The sequence below is a fragment of the Myodes glareolus genome, chromosome 18 (genome assembly GCF_982192425.1).
Source record: "Myodes glareolus chromosome 18, mMyoGla1.1, whole genome shotgun sequence".
Taxonomy (NCBI): Eukaryota; Metazoa; Chordata; class Mammalia; order Rodentia; family Cricetidae; genus Myodes; species Myodes glareolus.
This window is the reverse complement of record NC_142043.1, coordinates 21556471-21576727: the sequence shown is the minus strand read 5'-3', so window position 1 is coordinate 21576727 and position 20257 is coordinate 21556471. Positions and strand designations below refer to the sequence as shown.

Below are 20257 nucleotides of genomic sequence, written 5' to 3'. Positions count from 1 at the left end.
TATTGTCACCGTTGAATTCAAACTCCACCTGTGCTATTGACTTGTTATGTGTGCCATCTGTAGTACTGAAATATTATTGAATGTTCCAAAGCAAAAAACTTGGTCTGAATACTTTTTCTTTTTACTCTAGTGTCTAATATTGCCAATATTCAAAATTTGGGGTTGATGAAAGGTGCCTATGAGAAACATGCATGCAAAGAAAGTTAAAAAGACTACAGAACAGTATCAATGTAGAACTTTACCTTTGAAGACATCCAGAGAAGCTTAAAAATGAAAAAAAAGTCCATGTACTTTGGGTTTAGTTAAGGAAACTAGTTCAGAATTGCTACTGGGAATTTGAATTTATTTTTCCATATAATTTTTGTATATATGGTGTTTATTGATTGTAAAAGTTTGTAATACAACCAGTATGTGTTGACTGTAAAGATTAACAATGCTGGTATTTCTAAGGAGATCTGATGTTAACACAAGTACACATTCAAGGACAATATATTTATGCTTTTCTAAATACAGTTTGTCCTGCTGCTGTCTCTTAAGTGCCAGTGTGCTAAGGTAGTATAACATGGCATAGAAATAGATACAGCCAATCAATCAGCAGCAGTGTGTTATAGCTGAATGACCAGTTGAAAATTCTGTATCCCCACAATCAGATTCTTAAGTTACATTCTCTAGGCACAGTCATTTAAAACTGCCTGGCAAAGGAATGGAAGCTGTTGAGTTTCATATTAAAAATTTCACTTTTAGTATTGAATATATTTTATGTACTTATCTATCCACCATCAAAAAATACCCATGAAAGAATTGGAACTTGAAAACAATAATTTTATATCCTCTCTCATAACTCTTGTTCATTACCTGCAGTTTCTCCCTCCTCATTCCCTTATACCTAGCCTGCTTTTTTGTCTTTTTCTTTGTATTACACTATCCACATGTGTTAACTTTTCACATATATGTACACATATTGTTAGCCAGATTTGATATATGAGAGAAAAAATGTGGGTTTTTGTTTTTGAGATGTTGTGATATCACCAAATATCATATATTCTAAGTGGATCATGTTTCTTCATTTTTTTAACCTTCCTTTTTCTTTAGGATTGAGTTACATAGGTTTTGGGTCTGATTAATTTTTGTTTGTGGTATTTTTATTTGTTTGTGAGTTTTTTAAATGATGAAGTTTATAAAAGTGACGATAAACTACTGAAAGAAATGAAATAATTGTGCAGAGATAGTCTTTTCTTTAAAAGCTGTGTATTCTTTGTCTGTAAAGGAGAATCTTTTGCAAGAAATGATTGTAATCTGCAGAACACTTTCCCTGAGTCAGGTAGAGAAAAATAGAGAAAATTTTTAACGTTTAAAGATATTGGGGCAATGGGAAGTAATCGACATTTCGTGCTCACTGCTTTGACACTACTTTTCTCAAGACTTGGATGAACAGCACTATACTTTGATAATTACCTTACAATGCACTGGAAAGATATCTGGGATCTGGAAATCGGAGTTCTTTAACAAATACAAGAATAAGCACAGTAGCAGTAAAAGAACTAGGATGTGGTTAATATATCAACTTTTAACACAAGGACTTTTAAGTATGTATAATAGGCTGCGTGTGTGTTGTATGGCTGCCAGATTTGAACTAAAATTTGATTTAAAAAGAAAAAGATCGATTAATTACTTGTGAATTCAACTTTAATGATCTTATAATTTTCTTATAGGGCTATAGAGGTGACTCAATGGTTAAGGACACTTGTCCTTCTTTCAGAGAGGATCAGAATTCAGGTCCCAACACCCACAATAGGTCACTCACAAACATTTTAACTCTAGATGCAAGGGATCTGGTACTCTCTTTGGACTTTTGCAAGCATCCGCATATACCTGTACACATATACATGCTCCCATTGACACACACAAAGACAGACTGACAGACCATACACACAAGAAGAAATAGTCTAGGCAGGAAGCCATTGAAGAGAGTCCTTAAAAAATTGTGATAAAGATGCCGAAGTGTCACAGCTGATGTCTTCTGGAAGAGGGATGGGGAAGGACTCAGTGACCTTTAAGGTGCTGACCACTGGGAGTTTGACTATGCTCCAGTGAGTATATGGGCAACTCAAATTGAACTTGCTGTATTTTTTCTTTTTTCTCTCTCTCTCTTTGGGAAAGCCACAGGGGTGGGATGGATGGGAGACAGTGTGATCATAGTGAATTGCAGGAAGTTCCCAAGTAATCAATAAAAATAGTATGTTGGAGAAAAAGGAAAAGAAGGAAGGGAGGGAGACCCTGAGAGCAGACCAGCTTCTTGGAAGAGAAGCTGTGGTATCTGGAAGGGACACTTTCTAACCTGTTGAGCTGCCCACTGGTGATGCAATGTGTTCCAGGTTCCAAACTTTGGGAGCTGTCATCCATGCTGGGGTGGCCTTTGACAAGGCAGCTCTCTTTGAGTCGTTTCTGCTCTTGTAAGTAACCCCTCACCCGTATTCCTGTAAGTAACCCCAATAAAACTCAAAGGTGGACTTTGGTGGTATCCACACTCCAGATTGTCATGGAATAGATGTGTATTGCCCCATTCCTGGAAGGATTTTGTTACACAACTAACTCTTTATCTTGGATGCTTTTCAGACTTAGTATGAAATAGATGAATATTCTTTCTTTCTTTACTTATTTTTAATTGATTAGGTTTTTAAAAAAATATACCAATCCAAATTCCCACTTCCTCCCCTCCTCCTATTCCCTCCACACACCCTCCTACCCTATCCCTATCTAATCCTAAGAGAGAGCAAGGCACGTGGCTTTGTGTAAGGTCCAAGGTTCTCCCTACTATATCCAGGCTGAGCAAGGTATCCATTTAAAGAGAATAGGATCCCAAAAAACCAGTACAAGCAATAGAGATAAACCCCGGTGCCACTAGCAGTGGTCCCCCTATCTGCCCCAGCCATGCAACTGTCAACCACATTCAGTAGGACTAGTTTGGTCCTATGCTTGTTCCTTCCCAGTCCAGCTGGAGTTGGTGAGCTCCCATTAACTCAGGTACACTGTTTCAGTGGATGAACTGAAGAGGTCATGGTCTTGACCTCTTTGCTCATATTCTCATTCCTTCCACTCTTCAACTGGACCTTGGGAGCTCAATCCAGTGCTCCAATGTGGGTCTCTGCCTGTTTCTATATGTTGTTGGATGAAGGTTCTATTGCATGCAAATGGATGGAATTAGAAAACACTATCGTGAGTGAGATAACCCAGACCCGAAAAGATGAATATGGTATGTACTCACTCATAAGTGGGTACTAGCTATAAACAAAGGACATCAAGCCTGTAGATCATGATCCTAGAGAAGCTAAATTGTAAGGTGAACCCAAAGAAAAACATGTACAGACACACCTTGAAACTGGAAACAGACAAGATTGCCTGACAAAATTGGGAGCAGGGGGAGGGGAGAAAGAAAGGTAGATCGGGAAGAGGAGGGAAGAAGGGGAGGGTTGAGGAGAATTTGAGGGAATGGGATAGTGGAGATGGAGGAAGGATAGAGATGAGAGCAAGGAAAAAGATATCTTGATTGAGGGATCCATTATAGGATTAGCAAAAACCTGGCTCTAGAGAAATTCCCAGGAATCCACAAGGATGACCCAGCCTAAGACCCTAACCAATGGAGGAGAGGGGGCCAGATATTTACTAACCCTGTAGTTAGACTGATGATTACATGACTATTCTTTAGGAACAATGAAGTATATTCAACTACAAGGGGTTGTGGCATTCTAACTTTTATAATACCATTTGTAATAAAATTCAGAAATAGTGTCAACAGAAAAGATACTGAACATCATATGCTGCCATTTGTTTTGGTGAAATAAATCATAAGGAGAAAAGTATTTTTCATAACTTGGGATCATGAATATCATTTATCCAGGCATCAAAATTTTCATCTTGGAATCATACTTTGACACATATAATATCAATACTTCTAGGGACATATATTTTTGAAGATTCCTCTGATAGGCAAACAAAATAAAACAAACCTATTTTATATAGTCACATAATGAATAAAATAGTATATATAAAATAAATAGCAGATACAATTACCCCTTAATTTCTTTCATTTCTTCAGGAAGTAATGCAGACGTTTTTCTTTATAAATCTAATATAAAACCATAAGAAATGTTTCCATTTAATGGATCTTAGTAGTACCGAGCAAAAACTGACAACTAGTGCTTCCAGAAATCATCCTGTGGGCTAAAGGCCATTTCATTGTCATAAAAATCCTTTATTTAGCTCTCTCTACAAATAAGCTCACAGCGGGAGAAAGGACGCTAGTTAAAGTAATGTGGGCGATAAGTAAGCATAAGGAATGGCTAGGAGCATAGTGTCATCTGGCAGAGAGCTTATTTCCTGAATCCCGTGGATCTGCTTAAAACCCAGCAGAGATGCCAATATGCTTCTTCTCGGTAAATGCTACCAGCCTTCACACCACCAGGCCCGTGGAGGTTTGCGCGCGGTATTTCATCCAACCAATCTTTGGGGTAGCTGCAAGGTGCCTGCAGTGACCTGAGTCAGTCATGCAAGGAGACTTTCCCATGCTCACACCAATGCTTTCCTTCAGTTTGCGTTTCCTGTTGCTCCTCTCGTTCCATGGTAGAAGCATGGTGAAGAGGGAGGCGAGACACATGCTTCTCAGATAAGATCTTAGGCAGCAGAGAGTTGCTGCTCTTGGACTGGATTTCCTTGCAAGGTTGTTATCATGTGTGCATCTGGGATACCCGTCTCCTCAGAAGGGTGGGAGGAACTGAGGTCTGTTGATTCGGAAATGGAAACAAGGGAGATCCGACAAACAGGTGCAGGTGAGTCTGGGGAATGGTCATTCTGCCGTATTTTCTTAATAGTTGTTCCCAAATATATATTCCATACCCCACTGTATCCATTTTCTTCTGGTCTAAATATTAATCCGTTATGTGTAAGGTACAGAGCAATTTCATTGCATTTTCTAAATGGATCAACTTTTCCAGTTGTTAACTTTATCTTTAATCTCTTTCTCTGAACTGATATCATAGGGTCTTACAGCACAGCCTGAAGGTTGTAAGAAGCAATCCGATTCATGATTTCTGTTCTTCTGAACTAGTCAAGTAAAGATTTAAAGATTAGGAAGTCATTGTTCTGTGAAACAAAAAACAATAATAAAGTGCTTGATTGTGCATGGGCTTTGTATTTCAGTCAATGTGTTCATGCTTCAACATCTCCTGCTAGTGCCAAGGCCAAGGACCGTGACACGCCGGTGTCATCACTCACAGAAATCAGTTCAGCAGTAGGATGTTTGTGTCGCGTTTTCAAAATAATGGATGCTGGATTTTAGATCAAAGGAAAACAGAAACTTTAGCAATCTCAGGCCTTCACATAGACTACAGTGCCACTGGGTTTCATACTTGGAGTGCTGCTTGCTCAGAATTGCTGATGGTGTTAGTATGTGTCTGTTCTCTCAAAGTAAATCAGTGTGCTGGGCTTTGGGGAGCTGTGAAGTCACAGGTGAGGGTTATTCTGTGTAGTCTGTCACCCAGAGGGATTCTTGTCCCTCCAAGTGGGAAGAGTTGTTTCAAATAAGAACGATTTGAAGTAAGTAAATATTGTTGGTATGAGTTTCTAAATCAATACCATCATGAGGGAGGGATTGTTTCCTACTTATGTGTTGTCAGTCTCAGTGAATGGCATCTGTCACTTTGCATGAGATCTCATGGGATGCAGTATCCAGAAAGGACTGAAAGACTGTTTTACAAAAGGATCCACAATAGGCTTTCTTTAGTATAGATTCTTTGTTCTTACTCTGTAAACTGGATGCTGTGCATACCATTTCAGAGGCCTGTTTGCTTTAGTAAGGTTTTTTTTTTCTCTGTTAGAAACAAAATTTGTTATCATTTGATATATGACAATTTAGGGAACTCAAGGAATCTGTACACAAATAATATTAATATATGAGATAGACTGAGGAATAAATATCCGATTAATACCATTGAAACTTGGTTGATCATTTGAAGTGAGCACATCCTAGGAAATACATAGGGTGAGAGAGAATAGGAACACAGAGTTAGCTTTCACATAGACTCAGCATGAGGCTGTAAGTGTTGTTTAATTTGTTGACTGGGCTTGTGAAATGCATGAAAAAAAAAAACCTTCACGAATGGTTTTAACTACAGAAAACGAATAAGTTGCTGAAAGTTTGGGCTGTCGTCTACTCCTCATGCCTGGTGCTGTCCTAAGATCTGTCTGTAGACTGGGCCTCTGTTGGTCTTCTTTAGGACAGTAACACAGCAAAAGAAGCCTCAGTTTAGCAAGCACGGCCACCCATCTCCACTAACTGCTCTCAAACCATCTCCACTGGAGTCAGGATTGGCATAGCAGATGGGTACCGTGATAGACCCCACCACACCAGCCAGCTTCCCAGCAAGCTCTTGGAACAAAATCCTGGGCCCCGTTAGAAGTAAAGATCAAAACCTTATACAGTCGCTATGTATGTGTAGGTCCAGTGAGATTTCACATGAGGTGAAGCCAAGTTCAGATTCCAGGGCCCTAGATTTAAACCATATGACCTTGGACAAATGAATACGCTTTGCAAAGCGTCACTTGTTGTGTGTAATGTAAGTTTATCATAGCCCTATAAAACAAATGAATTAAATAAAGTTATTAAAATTAAATAAAGTTTATCTGTGTTTGACAGATAAAAGGCCTTCAATTAATGAGTATTGCTTTTTTCTTCCCCTTGCTACAACTGGCTAACTTTTGCCTAATGTCACTTTAAAGATATACCGGGAAGTTTCTGAAAAGAAAAGACAAAAATTTCTGAAGATCCTGTGTGGGCTAACCGTATATTCTTTACCAGGAGATATGTATCAAGTGGTCAGCTTGTTAGAGACTGGTGGTTTTAGTTTATTAACACAATTAATAGTTCAGTGCTGGTATTTTTTTTAATCTATAGGACTATTTTTTTAAGGCAAGTTCATACTTCTTAGGTAAACCCTGTACAACTGTTTTAAATTAATGGGTTTTTTCCTGTTTCTCCCTGTGTTATCATTTACCAGTTCACATTAAGAAAGGGAGTTGAAGTGGTCTCCACGTGCTTCTCCAGACCCTCTGGTGTGGCTTAGAGGAGTGTCTCAGGATTTACTACTGCTTCTTGAAGCACAACATTTTACCGTGATTAAATGTGGCTAGGGAATTCTTTCCAACTCATTTCCTTTCTTTTGGTGATGTTATGATTTTTCCTTAATACAAGATAGGATATGGATGGAGTAAATGTAGGTGGATTGCTGATAAAAATGATGATTTTGCCTTAATGACAGCTCTATTACACTACAAACTATACGACCATGGTCACAAATCTAAGTCATCCGCGCACCCCCCTCCCGCATTTCTTGTATTTGTGATTGTCCTTTTGCCCTCTGGAGAGGAGCCATCAGCAGTAGGTTGATCGTACAGGAGACTCTGAACAAGCAGTTTTCTTCTGTTCCCAACAGTCCCTCCCATGCATCGGCTTTATGTGTCCTAGTGCGATTGTTGCCACTGGGTGCCGTTCCTCATTTAGGAAAACTGCAGAGGAAATGATCTGTTACGTTGGACTTGGCAGGACCATTTCCAGGGGTTGATCATGGGATCGAATTATTTCAGGTGAGATTCGGGGCTTTGAAATCAGCGAGGGTCTGCTCTAGTTGTCACTGGAGATCACAGGTATCACTGTGAAGTAAGTGTCCCCGTGAGAGGAACAGGAGATCCATAGCATCTGCCTGAGGCTTTCTCCCTCACTAGCTTTCAGGGACTCCAGAGTTTTGTCTCTGGCTGCAGGGGAGTAGCAGCATCTATGCGCTGTTTTAGGAAATGGTTAATTGTGTGGCGAGAGGGCTCTGCTGTCTACTGCCGTGAGAGTCACCTCAGTACAGCACAGAACGGCATAGATGAATGCAGTAATCAATGAGGATCTGAATGCTGCAGGGATCTGATCTGATGACAGCAGCACTTATGGCCTTGTTTCATGTCACCATTGTGTAATGTTGGGCACTGCAGGCTTTGGAGGGAGGTCGTTGAGATGCAAGGACTATGGGAAATTTTATTTAAAATTTGCACGTTGGTAGATTTTTTTTTTTTAAACTGTGTTGTGGGCTTCTGCCATTCCTAGCTGGAATTTAATGACTTGGTGTCTGTAGCACTTACTTAACCATTCTGATGCTGCCCTTTGATTTGCTGCGTTTCTGCAGTTTCTACTACTTCATGCATTGCATTCAAGAACAGGTAAACCAAACTATGATATTAATCATAAGATGAATCTAAAGCTAATGGGATTCGTTGTTGAATTATTCAAAAGGGTGACATATTAAGATGCATCATTTAGATTCTATCAGAGAGTAAGGAGTACTTTACTTTGAAAATGGAAACTACATCAATATATAATTTTTAAATGTAGATGATCATCCGGTTGCATTATATGTTGTTTGTCAAATTTTGAATGTATATCTGAAGTGCTCATTGAGTTGTATGTATTTCAGTATTATATTTAACTCCCAACTTGATGTATGTATATAGTTAATTCAGGGCGCATGCCTTTTCCTTCTCTGATTAATCCGATATTTTATTTTCATTGTTTACTGAATTGCACAGACAGCTTCAATGCTTAGTCTTAAAAACAGAAAAACTGAAGCTGCATGCAGATTGTTCTTCTCAAGGGTTTAGACCGAGGATGCTGAGGCCTGCTTTCTTCTGGGCGCCAGTGCAGACTGTAGATCACTCCCGTAGACATGCCTGTGTTTTGTGTCTGGTGTCAGGCTGTGAACTAAGAATGATGGTCCTGTAAGGGAACAGACAGTGCAGACACTCCGTGGAAAGGAACAGCATCATCTTTGGGGTTAGAAATGTGAAGGTGTGACCTTGGGGATAATTGAACACCAACCTCTTCTGCCCGTGCTTCAGCATCTACACCCAGAGAGAACACTTTCCTGCTTCAGTGGGGAGTGGGGATGCATAGCAATTCTAAGATGTTCAAGGTTGTCACATGGTGGTGTCGGTGTAGAAACAATACTACTTTCCGACATTTAAATGGATGTGGTTTCCTTAGTAACCTCCACTTCATCCCTTGGTTTGTAGCACTGTAACCTGCGAGATTTTGTTGAGGTTGAGAACAGCTTTTTAAAAGTTAAGCTGGCAAATCTCTTGGCACCATCGTAACTACTTTTCCTAAGGGGATTTTGTGGTGTCCCGAGGGCACTTTCTGTTAGGCTGCACTGCTTGGGGGGAGAAGGCATCACATGATTTGCTGCAGTGCTTTGAGGGCTGAGTGCAAACAGGCACAGGAGCTATCCTAGCACCTGGCAGGGCTGCCCACTGCCTGGGTGCTCTCTTTCTCCCTCCCAGGCTCAGAGAGTCTCTTATTAGAGACGGTTAGCGCTTTTTAGTGAATGATTTTTCAGAAGTCTGCATCCTGCTAGGGGCAAGCTCAGAATCCCGAGGATCCGAAGCAGGTAGGAAGGCAGTAGCTACATTCCAGTCTCAAGGTGCAACTAACCAAATCTGTCCTTTTGAATGAATGTTAAGAGTTTATTGAACATGGAGCTACACACTTGTAGATCGACTTATAGATTGCTTGTTGGTAAAGGTCACACATGTTGTGTTGATGGCCATGCTCACGTCATGTTACTCCTAGACCTTTACCATCATGAGGGCAAGCCTGGGGCAAGGGATGCCTCGTGCTTCTCTCTGTGTATGCGTGACAGAAAGGAAAGCAAAAGGTGATGTGGCCAATGGCCTGTCAAGCTCTGGGGAAATGGAATGATTTATAATTTCTACTCATTAACTCAGAAAGTTAGTAACTTTCTTAGTAAAGTGACTCTTCCTCCTCGGGAGTTATATGCTCCAGTATCTATCAACTTCCCGTTGTTTTATGTGGTCCTGTTGTTGAGTAGTTAGGAAGATCTTTAAGAAAAAGGTGATGTTTTCAATTTGAAGTACTGGGCACTATGAAGAATGACGGAAGTCATTTGGAAAGAGAAAATGAAATAAACCAAAGTTCCTCACCTTCCTTGTACTCCACCACATACGTAGATACTTTGAGAGAATGAAACAAAGGCATGTGGCTCTCAGCTTTTCAAGGCCAAAAAGGATGGACAGCAATATGCCTGCTTATAGATGTAGAGCAGCAAATGAAAGAATTACTGGGTATTTTATGATATAATTATTCTAGAGTGTCTAGAAATACTACGGTTTATCTGTTATTTCTAGGCTAGTTGGTACATTCAGAATTTGTAGATCACCTACTTCAAGTAGATTGTGTAAGGGAATTATCAGAATCATAGGGTCAATTGTTTGCCAGACTATAACCACAATACTGAATGCCTAGCTAATTTGAGTAATTATTTGGGGAATGTACTCCATACATTACATTTTTAAGTATTTACTTGTGATATAAATTCTTACAGTGATAAGCCACAAACTTTGAGTATATTTCAAAGCTGAATTCAGAAAAGTTGGTTATTAAAATAGTTCAGTTTTAACAGACATTTTTCCAATAACGTCTACCGTTAATTTGGATTCAGTGATAGTTTTAAAGGGGCCAGATACATTAACAGGCAATGGTACCAGGTTCCATGCCTGAGCACCTGTGTTCAATTCCCAGGGTCCACGCTATGGAAGGAGGAATAGACTACCTAAAAGTAGTTCTCACTGTGGCATGTATGTGCCCTTGAATAAATAAATGTAATTTTTAAAGAGTTTGATTTCATACTTACTATTTCTGATAACTTATTTAGAAAATATTAAGGCCTTACGATCATTTTATAGATTGTTCTGTGTAGCAAATATTTCTGAAATTGTTGAAGACGCTAATGGTGACGAGAGATCAACACACCTGTTTCCAGTGTCATTCTTGCCTTAGCGGACTTCTAAGGCTTATTAGAGCGCGCATTGTTGCAGGTATTTTCTTAGGTGAGGTCCCTTACTTTCTGTATGTATCTCCAAGATCTTTTTATTTGAGTATACTTTCTTGGATTCCTAGGTGTCTATCTTAAGCAGGAATCTTACTGAAAACACACTACTGGGGACCTGCAGTAAGTGGTTATTTTAAGGAGAAGCCACCATGCAAAAAGAGCAATGCCTCACTCTGTCGCTTTTTCATCCAGAACCTTCCAACATTTATTTTTACTTTGAGAGAGATATTAGAGAGGAAACAGACATTCAGAAGAAAAGCACCAATAAGCATAATATTTTACCTGCAATTTTACAGAATGCATGATTCCTTAAATGTGCTTATGGACAATGGGTGAAAGTAACTTGGGTTACAGTCATTATCTTAATGGTAATAACAACAAAAAGCTGGTATTCATTGGTAGAAAACATACTTGTCCCATACATGAAGGCAAGTCATTTCTCCTTTATCCTTGGGAAATAAATCAAAGACTACCTTAAAATTGCCCCTGCTTTGAAAATACATTTGACATCTTACATTTTCATCTGTGATGCTATTGCACATCGATATATTTGATGTGAGTATATGTGTGTGTGTGTGTGTGTGTGTTTGTGTGTGTGTTTGTGTGTGTCTATTTTCAAGGCTTCAATCCAAACCATGAGTAAATGGTGATTACATGCATTTAAAGCTTTAATGAAATAGATTAGGAATGACTGAAAAGTCAAAAATAGAGTGATTTCTGAACAGGTTTGCACTTATGTGGAATGACATTATGTCATCTGTACCTGAGAGCTCGTTGCAGGCCTCTTTTGACCACAGGCACTATGTTTTAATTCCTTGACTTCAGACACTGGTTTTATTTAAAGAGCAGGCATTTAGTTTAGTGATTATTTCTCTTTTGTTTTTGTTGTTTATTTGTTTGTTTGTTGTTGTTATGTTTCTTTTTTTAAGTAAATTTTATTAAATTATAAAAGTTTCCATTTCCGCCCCTCTTCCCAACACCCTCCCACTCCCCCCACTCCCTCTCCTCCTCCCTCTTCGTCCCTTAGGGCAGTCAGGGTTTCCTGCCCTGTGGGAAGTTCCAGTTCCTTCCCCCTCCCTCCAGGTTATGTTTCTTCTTATGTGAGATTTTGCTGTGATCAGAACTATCCACTCAAGACATAAAAGTCATACATAAGTAAGGCACAGAGTAAGAGACCCCCAAATAGCTATTTAATTTGAAAGGTTTTAGAGTATTGAATTAAACAAATGGTTTTTAATGAGAAAATAATGATCTAGAGTCTCTCTCTCTCTCTCTCTCTCTCTCTCTCTCTCTCTCTCTCTGTGTGTGTGTGTGTGTCTGCTATATTTTGTTAATGTGTCACTTTAAAAAAACAATAGAACTGTAAGTTCTTGGTTGAAACTATAACAACTATCAAGTTGATACCTTTTATTGATTTTAATCTCTTTAATAGTAAATAATGAAAACTATCAAGGCAAGCATAATATCTAGTTCAATCAAAATTTAATGTTGAGACACTAAAATAAGTTGAAATTTTTTACAATTACATCTTAAAATTGGATCACAAATATCTTGTGTTAAAAACTAAATGGTACTCATGTTCCCAATAGCTAGAATGAAAGATTTTGTTTAGGGTACTACTGGTTGGCTTTTAGTTTGAAGTTGAGATCAGTCTTTAATTTTATATAACTGTAATGTACATGTTGAAATGGCATTGGGGGTTGTGACTCCAGGTAGAAGGCTTGCTTTGCATATGTTAGACCCTGTTTTGAGCCCCAGTGTGAACAAGTGCCATAAGAAAGGGTCTAAGTTTGTTTTTAAATATGAAGGTAAATTAATTTTTTATTACTGGGTTGATTAAAATATCTTAATCATTATAATTTAGCATTTCTTGTAGCATCTGTATTTCTAGGGCTCAGTCTTGCTTTTGGTTGTTATGTCTAACTTTAGGAAGTTGGACACAGTTTATATGCTTAGTGAACTTGTTAGGTCAAACGGCATACATATTTTATTAGGAAATTAGCTAAATGTACCATCTTTATCAATAACCACAGTGTATCTCCCTTGAGAAATATTTTTAAATGGAATTTTAAGGCTTTTATCAGCAAGGAGACATCAAATGGGTATTGTTAATAACACTGAATTAATACACAACCCAATACTTGAAAAAGTCATTTTAATTTCACATTTAATGCTACTGAATATATTAGGAGGTATTGCTGACACTGCAATTTCAGTCACTTTAACCTTTCTCCTGTATTTTCAGAGAAGATGAGATTATTTATTTGGTTTTCTTTTACTGGAGAGGCATTAAGTTTGATTAAGAATCTTTAAAAGACTCTGTGATGGCTGACAATGTATGATATTATGTAGAGAGCACTTAATCCTGTTTTCCCTATTTTTCACACTTCTTTCACAAATGTCAGAAAGTAGAACACTCAGTGGGAGAAAAATAACACGAGTGCATTCCATTTTTTTAAATGAGTAATGAATCTGACACACTATTTGATAAGCACTGGCTGGCTGACTATTTCAATTGTGGTGTGTTGAGGAATGATTTACTTTTAGGATTTTAAGGTATTAGTTACAAATGTTCTGAGGATTGAGAGCTAGCTTTTCTAATTTAGTGATTATTTTGCCAACTAGGTTGAGTTATTGTCACTATTGTTTTATATCATTTTAATTAACATTTTTCTCTAGAGTTGTATTTTTTCTACACCCATAAGGAATTTCTTGTGTTTTCATGCATGTTCTGCTCTTTTCAGTTGTCATCTGATGGATGCTGTTCCAACATGGTGCTCCCATCCAACTGTGTCTGTACCCTGTCGTTGAGACAATATCATTCATGTTTAAATATATAAAGCTAAGAATCATATCAATTTTGAAGGCAGGCAGACTTGTAAGCAATTGAGTTTTCTGTCTTCTTTCTGTGTTAAGTGTCTTTGTCCCTTCCTCGTTCATTCTTTTAGTCGAGAGGATGCCTCTCTGTGCTCTCCCATTTTCTCTTGTGTAGGATGCTGCATCGAGGGTCCTGCTGGGCAGAATACCAAAGACTACAGCACAAGTGCCACAAGCCTAATGGATTTCCAAGGAATAAAGTCTAGGGATTTAGAATTTGTGATGTCGTTTTATCCCAGAAGGGATGCCTTCCTTCAGCCTATTTCCTCAAAAGATGTAGAAAACCTGGTTATGGGATTGTGCTATTTAAATTATACGTAAATGAATACTTTCACAATAATTCCACTCCAATTGTTTTTCTTTGAATCAAAGACATTTTGAGATATATGAATAGGAAAAACCTATGTTTTTTGCAAAACTAATGTTACAATAAATATATTAAAATACATTTGTGCATACTCAGTGAAAAAATTTAACTTCTGACTTCAAAACTTACCAATTTGCTAGACTATAAATAAATAAAGTTCTAGGAAATAAATTCAAAAGGCATAAAATATTCACTTGGGAAAATCAAGGTAGAGCACTAGCCTGAAAACTTAGCCATAAAAATCTAACACATTAGCTTTCAGAAAAAGTGCTATGGATTACAAAATACACAGCTTTCATAACAAAAGTAGAGCATTTGTTCAAGTGCACATATGTTCTTCCTGATGCTGATGCAAGAGAGCTTTGCCTTCCACACCTTCATAATGACAGGGGCAATTATTACACATTTTCAGAGCTACATCATCCCCAGGATGCTGTGAAATGCCCTGTGTGGTAGTGGCGGAGGACATAAGAAATAGGGAGGCATAAGAATCACAGGTATCCTGCCATTCAGACAAGTGGTCATGTAATGGAGAGTGATTAATTCAGATATATTTTATAAAGTCTAAATTGACATTCTGTATATGTCTTATACACATATTATTAAACTAAGTATTAAAAGTACTAAGGTACAGTACAATAAATAATGGTTTCAGGGTTGCTTTCTGGAGATCACTGTACCTGTGTGTTGTAATTTGTGATTTCAACAGATTGAGGAACTGGAGATAGGACTGCCAGGGTTTTTGAATGAAAGGTCATCTCCTCCCCGAAGAACAACTAAACAGAACAGAGAAACCAGTTTCGAGCACTTTAAGTCCGGTTTAGTGATGTTTTCTGGTTTCTTTTTTCATTTTCGTTGTTGTTTTTTGGACAGAGTCTTATTTCCTGTCTTATAGTCTTATATTCCAGGTTGACCTGAAACTCACAGAAACCCTCCTGCCTCATCTTCTTGAATACTAGGCTATAGGCATGCGAAGACATGCACAGCCCAGTCTTCTAATGCTTTTCTTATAAAAATCAAATCTCAGATGAAGTGCTAAATCTTTGGCCAGCCTCCTTAGGTTAGGAGACTTTTTAAGATATGCATACACTTGGTATGCATGCATGACATGCACACACCCTGTGTGCATATGTGACCATTACTTCTTTGTCTCCATTTCTTCTGTGCCTTGACGTATCAGAGGACCAGATGAAAGAGCATGCCTTTATAGGACTCAGCTGCTTTTGCAGTTCAGCAGCCCTCGACCAGTGACCTTGCAGTACTCTGAAGCCCTACTTTCCCATCTTACAGTTCGGAAGGTGTGTGACTATGAACACTTAGCAATTTTTCTCAAGAGCAGTGATGATGCATAAAGCAGAAATGTCCTCCAAAGTTCTCATGCCTCGTGATTTCCCTTTGCCAACCAAGAAGCTGCCAACACAAAGAGATGGATCCCTTATATATCTAGAAATTGTTTGCTCCCCCTAAACACAGAAAAGGCAGACAAATCAAATTAACATATGATGAAGTTAAATGAAGCATAGAGGCAAAGAAAAAGACTTTGGAGAGGGTTCTGGCTTCAAAGTATGTCTTCTATCTGCCCCTTATTGAACTCATCCTTTGCTTATTATAACTTAGTAACATGTCTTAAAATAGTAAGATGCTTCAATCCCTCATATGCATTTCTACTCGTTCTGTATGCTCTTAATATTTATCTGTATCCTGCCAACTGCTCTTCTTGCTCTTTACATCACTCACACTTGACAGGCAAGGTCGCAGTCTCCCTATTTCCATTTCCATATATTCAGATGCAGAGGCAGGTAGAATTCAGTTTGACACTCAGAATATTGAACATTGGTGCTGTTTGGATTGAGCTGCCTGGGTCCAGACAAACACTAGCATTTTCTTTTAGCAAAGAGAGTCTTCTAGAATGCTTTTTGTGTTCTTACAATGCTTCTACTGTGAACATGTCCAGCACTACAGTGTCTTAAACCTGTGGTTTACAGCCAGTCCCCAAACAATGAAAACAAATAAACCCCAATTTTTTCCACAGGGTATCCTGGCTGGTTATTCCGAGGCTTTGCACGTCACAACCTGTTCTCCCACGTGAATGGAATGCTCAGTATCAATGTGGAAGCCTGGTCAGTTGGAAAGTTGCAGTGTAATATTTTCCTCCTGGGTACAGCACTACCCAAAATCTGATGTATTGAGAATCGCTGTGTTAAAAAAAATTCCCCTAGACTGTCATTTTGTGATTTGTTATACAGTACACCCCACTATTCAATGTTTAGATTTGGGGGGAGGGGTAGTTTTTAAGGCATTGCATCTCATGCCATATTTCCACATAAAATTATTCATCTCTAAACCGTTACACAAGCAATGCTTTTGTTCCATAATCAGTGGCCTTGGCAAATGTTCTCAAACAGCTTTTATTGTCATTTCTAATCATATGTTGCAGATTAATGGAAAATCATGAACAAATTTACTTCATAAAACTAAGTCACCGAGTTGTATGTGTCAATGTATGTGTGTGTGTGTGTGTGTGTGTGTGTGTGTGTGTATTCATACATGGGTATGTCTTTGAGTTTTTTGTTGAATGAATTCCAGGCTTTTAATTGATCTGCTTTCTCTAAGTCCCACAACTCAGGGCAGAGCAGACACAAAGGGCAGGTGCTCCTTGATGGCCTTTAAGGAGTGTATCTGGATTTTGAAACATTCTCTAGTATCAAAAATCTAAGCTTATATGAATTAGTATTGGCTTTCAATAATAGAAAACACAAAATAAAGAACTTTGCTTAATCTCTCAAATACATTGTAATCTCTCAAAATCTACCAGTATTTAAAATAAATCTCAGTTTTCTGTGATTTCTCCTTGCCTCATCAAGAGACGACATTGTGTTACATCTTGAAGTCTTCAGTGACTGTGGGGGCAGGGTGGTGGTGTGTGTACACACTTGTGTGGGTATGTGAGTGTGATTGTGGAGGCCAGAGGTCAATATCTTAAGCCTTCTTAGTCACATTCCATCTTATTTTGAGCCATGGTCTTTAACTGAGCTCATTGATTTGACTAGACAGACTACCTAATGAGTTCCTGGAATCTATATTCAGCTCCCTGTCACTGGGAGTTCAAATGTGCCTTGCCACCCCCTGGTTCTGGTGTCTGTGTGCTGGGGATCCAAACTTAGTTCCTCATGTTTACATGGCAAACACTACCACCTGAATTGTCTCCCCAGGCACCTCCATGATTGTCTTCTTAACGCTTAATTCTATTATTGATTAGATGATGTTGTTGGGCTTTTTGTTTAGAAAAGGAACTCTTATGCATGTAGGTCATTAAAAACTCTACTGAGTAACAATAGAATGTATTTGGTACCAAATACCTATCCTACTTAACATTCAAGATATTGTTAAAACTCTTGAAATATTGTTAGCTGTCTTTAGTCATTACATTCGATAATTTTATAAGCAGAAAGGATTTTAACATTTTTCTAAGGTGCGTACATTTCAGTAAGTTGAAAGCCGTTTCCCAGTTAAGTATTTCCAACACTGATTTCATATTTTCAACAGCATTTATGCCCCTACGATACATTAAACTTTACTTCTAAAATTGTTGGAAGTTGACAAAAATGATGTAAATTGTCTCAAGCTCTTGAAACCTTTTATGTGCACAGTAGGTTATACCTGATACATAGAAGAGGATGGAGTTTGTAAACGTGGATAGATATTATCAAGAAAATGTACCCGATAGGGTTAGGTTTAGAATATGAGTCCCTGCTTTTACGGGCATTTCTCTTTTCACTGTAAAATGGATGTTCTTTTTAAGTGCCATATAAAAAAGTAGAAATTCATAAGATAAAATAATGTTAATAGATAAACTGAAAGATATTGAGATTCTGAGGTTATTCCATTTAAATAAATAAATAAATAAAATCTATTTAATTTAAATTAAACCATGAAGCAGAAAAATAGTATTGCTTCATAGTTTTCATGTTAGTAAGAAAAATTGAAAAGAATAATATATATGTATAATTAGATATAATATACAACATATATAGTTAGGTATAATCATTAGAAAATGTTTGTAGGAATATTTATATTGATGTCCATGATCTCTGTTTACCTCTTAAAGAACAACAGATGCTCTAGTGTTTGCGTGAGACTTAGGTCAGAGTTCAGCCAAGAAGTCCGTGTTTTTCAGAGTTATACAGAGCATGATGTTGACGTCCTTCCCAATCCCTCTCAAAATCACCCAACACTTCCTAAAACAAGGAATGGATGTGTTGAAGCCTCCCCCTTACTAAATGTGTTAAAGAACTACACTCTCTTGGACCAGTTTCTGAACCACTTTCATGTGTTCTAAAAAATTACAAATCAGAACTGCACCGCAGGTCTTCGAACAAATATTTGATCACTGTCTAAAGTCTGTTTGGCTTCGGAGAATCTGTGGACTATAAATAATTTCTGAATATAAGCTTTGAATTTGACACCTCATTAGAGTAATAATTAGTAATTGAATCACTTATTTGAATCATCTTACTAATTGATAATTTAATTAAATATTGAGTTTATATTCCAATGAGGAAGAGTAGTATTATTAATTCTATGACAAAAAGAGATTAAAGGAGAATTTAAAAATGCAACTTTTGTTTCTTAAATCACATTATTGACTTATGAAAACACCATACCTGTTTATTTTATGCAACTTGATGAGTCTGGAGTTATGTATTACCTGTGAAACTGTGACCAAAATGAGTGCTGTGAACCTATCCACCTCCTCCAACTCTTTCTGCACTTTCTGAGACACATATTTAAAAACTGACCCATAAGCAGTTATTTGAGAATACACTGCAGTGCTGTTAACGTTGTTGACTCTTGAACGGTAGACCATATCCCCCTTCCCAGCCCTTGGAAGTCATCCCGTTACACTCCGTTTCTGTGTATGACTATGTTGTTTGGCATATGGAATTATATACCATGCACATATCTTTCTGTGTCTGACTTCTTTCATTTAATATAATGTCTTCTGTGTTCATCTGTGTTTTGCTTGCAAAAGCAGGTCTTTCTACACTGAAAAAGTTAACATTAAACTGTGTGCTCATACCCAATTCTCTTTACCTCTTAACTTAAAGCGGACCCACGTTGTCACCATGTTCTGGTTATGGTGACCAATGTGGTTATGTGCATGAGGGTGTAGGTTGTGTTTACTTACTTAAGATCCTGATTTCAGTTATTGTGTCTCTATTCCCTGAAGTGTTCCTGCCAGATCATTTAGTTGTGTTGTTTATTTTGGGCATTCCTCATGACTCTTTTAAATAGTAATTTTACCAACTTGTACTCCTACCAGTACATACACAGATTCTAATATTTCTCCATATTTTCCACATTGATCTTTTAAAAAAATAGAGAGAGCCATTTTAACAGCAGAGAGTTGAGGTCATTTTTTTTGTCTTAAATTAGATTTCTCTGATGATTTGGGATCTTTTGGGGTAAATGTAGGTTTAATAAAAAATTCTTCAAAGAATTTTTTCAAATTCTTCAAAGAATTTGAAGACTCCCATATATGAGAATAATGCTTCTATGACAAGAAACTGCATGTATCACGTTAAAACACTAAGTGCTTTTGACAGTTAATTCAGAAATGAAATTCCTAAATATAGGAGATTGCTACTTCTAGTATTTGTTTTCTTACATTTATATTTTTTTTAGAATTTCTTTTTTTTTTATTTTTGGTAGGGAAGGGTTTCATGACAGGGTGTCTCTGTAGTTTTGGAGTCGGTCCTGGAACTTGCTCTGTAGACCAAACTGTCCTCGAACTCACAGAGACTTGCCTGTTTCTGCCTCTAAATGCTGGGATTAAAGCTACACACCACTATAGCCTGGAGATTTTTTAAAATTCCATACATGAATACTATATTGATATAATTTCTATCCCCTTTTCAGTGCCTACTGTGTCCCACCAAATTCATGGCTTCTTTAATTATTATTGTTGGATGCACATATGTATATCTAATATAGACTGCTGAATCCATTTCCTCTTGTTTCTAAATATATATGCTTATGTAAGACCACGTGGGTTGGCTAATTCATCAGGGGG

At 37.8% G+C, this 20257-nt stretch overlaps 1 protein-coding gene across 38 annotated transcripts in view; it reads left to right on the top strand.

Annotated features, from left to right (window-relative positions):
• Rims1 (regulating synaptic membrane exocytosis 1) overlaps positions 1 to 20257 on the top strand; it is a 483725-nt gene that overhangs the window by 292802 nt on the left and 170666 nt on the right. For 3 of the 38 annotated variants that reach the window (XM_085679462.2, XM_085679454.2, XM_085679445.2), the window contains exon 1: positions 4536 to 4826. The exons of 21 other annotated variants lie outside the window; for them this stretch is intronic. In XM_085679462.2, coding sequence (XP_085535588.2) covers positions 4727 to 4826 — 100 coding nt within the window. In that variant the 5' untranslated portion in view covers positions 4536 to 4726. Of the gene's footprint in view, positions 1 to 4532; positions 4827 to 7620; positions 7639 to 20257 lie in introns of those variants that run through there. 14 more of the 38 variants (XM_085679452.2, XM_085679456.2, XM_085679449.2 and 11 more) reach the window with 9 other exon arrangements.